Source organism: Papaver somniferum, chromosome 9 (genome assembly GCF_003573695.1).
Source record: "Papaver somniferum cultivar HN1 chromosome 9, ASM357369v1, whole genome shotgun sequence".
Classification (NCBI taxonomy): Eukaryota; Viridiplantae; Streptophyta; class Magnoliopsida; order Ranunculales; family Papaveraceae; genus Papaver; species Papaver somniferum.
The window spans coordinates 52327938-52336214 of NC_039366.1; the positions used below are offsets into that span (position 1 = coordinate 52327938).

The following is an 8277-nucleotide window of genomic DNA, read 5'->3' on the forward strand; positions in this document are numbered from 1 at the left end:
ATATAGGCAGAATCTCAGTAAAATTAGCACATGTATGTAACTTAAAGTTACACAAGCCAAAATAATAATGTACTGTATGTAACCTCAAGCTACACATGCCTTTTACAATGTGTAACTTGAAGTTACACTTCCATTACAAACAAAACACACTGTATGTAACCTCAAGCTACACATGCCTTTTACAATGTGTAACTTGAAGTTACACTTCCATTAAAAACAAAACATAGAACGGAAGAGTGGTTACCAGTTGAGGTAGGTTCTGCATTCTCCGTCACTGCGGGTCCATGTTCAGTTTTGTTAATGTTGCTGACGATCTCATCTATCATTTCACTCACTTCAACATTCGTCATATCATCGGGGTTAGCTCCTAGTTGCACCAACCTGTAGGTCTGAGCATTGTCAGGCTGTGTTTGCGGTGTTGTAGCAGTTATCACCATGGAGTCCTCAAACTGTGTTGAAGCAGAACTGTCATCAAAAGTTCCAGGAGTTGGCTGAGCTGGAGCAGTCATAACCAAACCGTCACCAACAGTTGCAGGTGTATCCTCATTGACTTTTGCAGTAACATCATCACCTACGGCTTTTGCAGCTACATCATCACCTGCCCCATCCACAACTCCACCATCTACAGCTTTCTTCTGTGCCTCATCCGTAACAGGTGTCTCTTCAACATCTTTCTTCTGCTCCTCATCAACATTATTTGTAGGAGTGGGATTTTGCTTTGCGACAGGCCTTTTCTTTGGTGGAGTCTTGCAAGTTGTCACACTCTTCATACTCGAACTATATGTCCTGAGTGGTCTTTTGTGCCCCTCTGCAGCAGTTTGAGCTTGCAGAATTGTTGGCGTATTTCCAGCTGCAAGGCTCATACATGGAACTGCACAAGTATTGAAACGAGAATTAGGATGATGATGATTATGTTAAATTTTTTTAATAAAATTTCAAGAAGAATATATCATGTGTAATCGACTGGCTTGGATAACTAATATGTGTAACTTCATGTTACACATGAATATGGCATGGATACCTAGTGTAACATGGAGTTACACATGCATCTAACTAGTGTAACCAGAAGTTACACATGCATGTGGCATGTGTAACTAGGGATTACACATCCATATGATCAGTTTACTCAACATTTATTAAGTCTAATCAAGTTAAACAAGCAAGTTATAAATGAACAAGTAAAGTATGAAATTAAAAAGGTTCAAAGACCTTAGTGTCAACTAATTGGGTACCTCTATCAAGTTAAAGAAGCATATTAAAAATGAACAACTACTTACATTCTTCATGGAAGGAAGTTTCCGCGTCATCTTTCTCTTTCTCTTGCTCAGTACTTCCATCTCCTTGTTGCTCTGTCTCAACTAATTGTAACTCTTCTTCTTCATGCTCAGTAGCTCCATGCTCAGTACCTCCATGTACATCATCTTCATGTTGCATAAACTCTTCCTGGGTCACTTTGTAAGGATCAATACCCATTGCTTGCATAATTTGGCAACTAAATTTGTGAACCTTGAATTCCGCTGTTCCTGAAAGGTCCCCTTCTGATATCCCTTCTCTTGCAATTGCATACACTGCTTTAAGCATTGCTTGCTTTTCTTGCAGTTGCTCTTTCAGATGGCTATTCTCAATAGTTTGCGCTTTCAGCCAACTTTGCAGGTCGTCCTTGCTGGGTACCACGGTTGATATACCCAGCTGCTTCTCAAGCTGTGAAAACTCAGCCACAAAGCTAGGAGTTGGCTGCAATTAACAGATGGAGAGGTTAAAAATAGATTGCAAAAAACAGTTGAACATTCTAAATATACATTTTTCGGTTGTATGTGTAACTTAAAGTTACATAAACACATTTTATATGTGTAACCTATAGTTACATAAGCACATTAGATATATCTAATGTAAAGTGGATATGTGTAACTAAAGGTTACACATATATCTAATGTAAAGTTGACATACATATAAAATGTGTAACCTATAGTTACATAAGCACAGTATATATATACAAACAGGATATATATGTTACATAACCTATAGTTGCATTCACTTGTGTTATCTTTTGCATGTGTAACTATAAATTACACAAGCACATTTAAATGTGTAACTTATATCTACACATGACAATTTTGATTACATCAAAGTTTTATCTAAATTACATTACCATAAATTTACAAAACCTAAACCAACTGACATATAACACTTACCGAAAACTGTGTCATGTCTGTTTTCCAAATGTAATCAGAAATCTGGTATATATCCCATCTCCCAACCCTCGGGATATCTTCCTCGTGGTTCTCAACTTTCGGGATTAATCCTGCTGGCGTGTGTTCAGCAAACAATAACTGCAACATATAAATTTTAATTAGTCGATTGAACAAAAATATCCATCAAACACTAAAACTGCTGGAATAGAAATTACACACAAGCTTTTTACCAGTAGGTATTGCACACAAGCCTTCACATTTGACAAACAACTAAGATTAGTATGAATCTCTTCAAACAAGTGCTCGTGTATTAAATCAGGCCACGACACCTTGAGCACCGTATCATAAGTTTCAACGATACTAAGATATTTCGCGTTCACTCCATTGGCATTTTTGTCGCCAAAAAACAATACACAGCAAAGATAAAGACCTATCAGGCAAACTAGATCCTTTTCATCAACTTTCTTTCTTTTCCCACTTTTTCTCCTTTTTGCCATAAGTTGTTTTATCTTCTCTAAAATGTTTGTCTTAGTCACCGTCGTCTGATGCTTTGTAGATTTGATATCGGTGAAGTATTTGCTGTATAAAACATTGTCAGTCAAATCACTAGGACAATAGTACTTTAACAGCTTCTGACCCTTTCAGCTTCCAATCCTCTGCATGCAAAATATACCAGCCAGCTTTGCCGGTGTAGACTCTATAATCTTATCATCAGCAAACTTGAATGAACATGGTGTCTCACAATCCATGTCAAAGCAGTTCAAGAGCTTCAAGACGCCGTGTTTGTTGGTAGTTATCTGTCTTGTTGTAGTTGGTACAGTTGTATCATAGTCATCGTAATACATCATTACGAGTTCTCCGTAAGCAGCTCTCCTAAGATATCTATGAGCCCTATCAGTCAGTCCTATAGGCTTTATCACCTTTACTAAATCCTTTACTGCATTCAACGACTGCCTTAGGTTTCCTGTACACATCACACACAAAAATAGCATGAGTCAGTATGTTGTGTACTTATCAAATACACTCGTTTTTAACTACAAAATGAAAATCATGTTACAAACTATGTGTATTTGCCAAGTACACAAACTGAATCATTCTATTCTGTGTTGTGTAACCTTAACTTACATGCATATGAAGGTTTAAAGGGGTCATTTTTTTATATCCAACTATAATTTACAAACACAATACAGTCATAGGTTATATTTTTGCATGTGTAACTTTTAGTTATCTAGGCAATTGCCAAATCAGTTATGTTATTATGCATGTGTAACTTGTAGTTACACAGTCAATTGGCAAGTCAGTGATTAGATTTTCAATGTGTATCTTATAGTTACACAGCCACTTTGCAAGTCATTGGTAACATCTTGAATGTGTAACTCACAGTTAAGATGTGTAACTACAAGTTACACAGCCACTTCTGCAAGGCTCATTTGTATGTGTAACTACAAGTTACACACTCAATATACAAACCACAACATAGTGGTGAGATTTTGAATGTGTAACTTAAAGTTACACAGGCCCTTGTTTGCGTAGTTATACATTCAAAAGCATCACTTACATTAGAAACTTTTAAATTTCTTCAGTTAGTAGATTTTAACTACAAGTTACACACTCAATCCTAGACATTCTACAAGGTGTAACTTTAACTTACACATGCATATTAATGAGTAACTTTAATTTACACAACCAATTTTCTATGTGTAACTACAAGTTACACATCCTAAACACAACCAATTTTTTATGTGCAACTACTAGTTACACATCCCTAGGCAAGTCAGTGGTGACAAGCTCACTTGGTATGTGTAACTATAAGTTACACAATCAATATACAAACCACAACACAGTCAGTGGTTACATTTTGAGTGTGTAACTTATAGTTACACATGTCCTTGTCTGTGTAATTACATATTCACAAGCATTATATGAGAAATAAACATGAGACCATGACAACAATAGTTTTCACAACTTAGTACCTGTAATTGTATCATCTTTTCTAGGGGGATTCATTTTTCCTTTCACCATTTTTATTCCAAAAGAAATTTGATTCTGAATCTGCAGTTGATGTAGTAATAAAATCAAGTTAGTTGATTGCAATTCAACTTAGAGTTTATAGGGTTTTCAAACAGTAACATCTCAGAAATGAAATCCACTAAATCAATCAGTTATATCACATCCATGACTTACCTTTGTTTCTATTTAATCAGTTATTTCATGGATTTTATGCACAAACGATTGTTCTCCTTCTCCGATCTGTAAAATTATCAGTCAGAATGAGTTATGTTTGTTGTAATCTCATTACAAACCCTAGTTCAGAAATTTTCGACCCACGAATCAGTAACAATAGGAATCAAAACTAACAGCTTCAAATCAAAACTTACCTAGTGATTAATCGTCGGAGTATTTCATCAACAGGAATCAGTAACAACGGCGATTTAGGTTTTGAATCTGAAACTGAATCTGAAACTGTTTCTTTTGATTTTTTTTGATTTTTGAATCTGAAACTTTTTCGATATGTTTCTCTGATTTAGGGGTTAGCAAATGATGAATAGTTTTTGATCTCGATCTTTGTTTTGGAACAGATTTCAGGAAGATTTCTTGATTTTTTGGGTTTTTTTCTAGATTTCTTTCTGTTTCAGGTGAGTGAGATTTGTTTTCTCTCTCCTTGGAAATGAAATAATGGCGTCTGAACGAGAGAAAGGTAGGTGACGCCTCTTATATACTTGAGGCTAATTTAGTCTTTTCGCTTTTATTAAATTTATTTTTTAATTCAGGGCCTACTAATAAAACTCTTTTATCTAGGGGCCTCATATTATGGGTTATCCATGGGTTATGGAATAATTGGATTTCACATAATATGCTTTTTGATATGATAAATTAGTTTTGTCTCCATATTATCATTTATGATTCACTATTGATATTGTCTTATGATTTGAACACTTGTTTGATCGAGTCGCGAATCGTTTGAGTTTGTGTTCATCTCCATTGCTATATTAGGATTTATTATACGAAAAAGTGATAGATTCCTGATTAAAAGTAGCATAATTGTGATTATTGCTTGTACTGATACATCCTAATAGTCACATGTGAGTCATAACCTTTGCTAAATCGGATTAGTGCTTTTACACGTTCGATTGCTTTGATTGGCCTGATTTCATACAACTTAAGGCATCTAGGGAATTAAATTTGATTAGTGCTTTTACACGTTAGGTTGTTCTCTTAGGTAGAATTCATATTCGCATCTTTTAATGTGTTTGTTGATGATAAGAGGAGATTTGCGGGATATTCTTGCGATCAAGGTATCCTAGGGCCTTTGATAAAAGTTGAGATTAAAATATCAATTCTAGTTATTGTGTCGAAAACATGTTTGTGATTGCAGACGAAATCCTTAACCAATATCTTCACATATTTGCGTGTTGCTTTGCTTTGTTTGCTTTTAGTTTAATTTCCTTTACATAAAAATCAGAAATCCCCCCATTTGTTTATATAAGAAATCGAAACAAACGACAACCTAGATCTCTATGTGGGAACGATCCTTTCTTACCCTTGCTATATTATATATTTTGAGTAGTGAGAAAGTAATTTATTTTTGACGCATACGACAGCGATCAAATTTTGGCGCCGCCGCCGGGGAGGCAGCGGTTGTCACTTGGTTTTGGTTTCTTATTTTCTTGTTTTTAGTTTTGTTTTATTTTCTGGTTTTTAACCTTGTTTTGAGAATCGTGTTTCAGGTACTTATTTCTCATGGATGGAGCATATTGGAACAATGGATACGGTTTCCAACAACCTAAACAACATGACAACTTCCAACCATTTCATGGGTGTAATCAAAACCAATTTATTGGTTATGATCAATATCCAATGGAATATTGTGGTCCTCATACGTATCAACAACCTTATGGCGGGTATGTGTGTGATCAACCACAAGGATTGGAAGATTCTTATGCTCGTGAACAACGGGTCTCTAACTTATTGGATAAAGTTTCCAACTTTTTGCAAGAAGAGTTTCAAAAAGCTAAAGAGACTACAGACGAGCAACTCCAAGAACTTCGTGAAGGTATTGCTAACTTACAAAGAGATATTGATCAATACAAAGAAGAAAGGTATGAAGAAGAACTTTGTTTTCAAAACAATAACTATTCTAATGTGCCTGTGGTTTGTGATGAATATTTGATTGATGCTAATGTTGAAAAAGGCCAACCTTTGGGGTTTTTCGTTGATAATTGTGTAGCTACATCAACTCTTGATCTTAATAATGATCATTCACCTATTCAAAAGGATGAGATTGAGATTAGCAACACTAAATTCAGCGAGAACCAATCTTATGTTAACTATGAAAGTGATGATGATTATGAAGATACATCGCTTGAACCAACTCATAGTGACATTTCCCAAAGGTGTACATCGGAATCTTTTTGGGATCAAAATAAAGACGAAGAGGAATATGTTGACACTTCTATAGATAACTCAATCATTGATCTTAATAATGATCAAGAGCCTATTCAAAGGGTGGAGCTTGAGGATGATGCATTTTTGAGTCTTCTAAAAAAGTTCTTTATACTGAAATTTGGAGCCGCAAAAGAGTATGTGCCTTACAGCGAAGAAGAGTGTGTTGAGAATGAAACCGTTATGACCAATATTATGGAAGACCCAATTGAGCTTGCAAAGAGTTGTAATGATGATGTTTATGTCGAGACTTTGGTTAAGGCAGAAACAGACGAAGAATGGTTGCAAGGTTTGATAGAGGACCATGATATAAAAGAGGTGAGTAATTCACTTGAATTTTTCAAGTATGAAGAGGATTATGTGATACAATAGATTGTGCAAGGTTTGTCTAACCCTTTGCATATTGTTTCTTCTCCTTTACCTCTTATTGGTTTGAATGTATGTGCTTCGAGAATATTGTTGCATGACTTTGTTTCTCGATTTCCGCCATTAGAAACATTTGATTCTCATACTATGCAAGTTTGCAAAGAAAAAACCTTAAAAGTTCCTGAATTCTATTTTCTTTATACACTTCCAAGTGTGGACAAGAATAAGTGTGGGGTAAACTTCTATTGGGCTATAGTTTCACTTTTGCTTTATTATACTAATGTTTGTATGAAGTTACTATTTGCAAAACAGGTTACATGGAAGGATCCCCAACTTTTCAGATTATTGGTGTATGGGGAATTCGTCTTGCAAGTCGGGCTGACGATGTTAAACCAAGCGCTAAATGGGAGGCAACCCATAGGATGAGTATTTCTTGTCTTGTATTTATTTCTTGTCTTGTTTTTAGCTTTTTCTTGTCTCGTATTTACTTTTTATGATTTCTTGTCGCATATCATTATATGATTTCCCACCTTGACTTTCTTTGGACGATTCAATTTACATTGAGGAAAATGTAAAGTTTAAGTGTGGGGGAGTGGTTAAGCATTTGCATTGTAAATTTTTCATGAAATTTTCAATTTTTGTGTAAAATAGTGAATAAACAAACTCCAACTTGTAGTTAGTTTAGAGTCACATAGTATACATGTCGCTAAGATTACATCGAAATTCTCATAAGAGTGACTGAACTTAGAGATGACAGAGAACGTGATCGGGTTTCTTACTTGTATGAGAGTTAAAGTTGGATTTAACCATGCCAGTGGCAAATGAGGTGCAAACTGAATTCGGTATTAGATTTGTGATCCCCTATAGTGGAGACTGCCTATTGTTACATCATGTGAGGCACCGATCTTCATTTTTTGTACCTGTCTAAATTGTGCTTTTAGAGTGTGTGTCACCGTACGTAAATTCCGGGTAGAATAGTGAGCTACCCAACCTCCCACCAATAGAAGCACTATTTTGATCTCTTGAGTGCTATTTTATCAATCATGATGGTGACATCGAATTGCTAACTTACATATCACTTGTATTCTTGTTCGCAGTTAGTACCATCCACTTTATCTCTCTCTACACCAATAGGTCCATAGAAACACCATCATCATCAACAAGAGGAGCATCACAAATTCGAAGGAAAGTTGAAGACGTTCAAGGTTTACAAGCAACAATATAGATATGAGCAGATTCAGATTCAAGTAAAGCAACAAGACAAGGAGCAGATTTT

The 8277-nt window shown here is 35.5% G+C and overlaps 1 protein-coding gene and 1 long non-coding RNA gene across 2 annotated transcripts; both read right to left on the reverse strand.

The window, feature by feature from the left end:
- Positions 1–586: 586 nt before the first annotated feature.
- Positions 587–2826, reverse strand: LOC113311943. Its single transcript, XM_026560725.1, has 5 exons — positions 2423–2826; positions 2193–2330; positions 1278–1734; positions 642–871; positions 587–598 (listed from the first exon to the last, which is right to left on the reverse strand). Exons 1-5 carry the CDS (start codon positions 2687–2689, stop codon positions 587–589), a joined length of 1104 nt encoding a protein of 367 aa, XP_026416510.1. The 5' UTR covers positions 2690–2826.
- A 301-nt stretch (positions 2827–3127) lies between these two features.
- LOC113308140 lies at positions 3128–4604 on the reverse strand. The gene is made up of 4 exons (XR_003339522.1): positions 4571–4604; positions 4377–4442; positions 4166–4244; positions 3128–3156 (listed from the first exon to the last, which is right to left on the reverse strand). It is a non-coding gene; the product is annotated as an uncharacterized LOC113308140 (long non-coding RNA).
- Positions 4605–8277: the final 3673 nt, after the last annotated feature.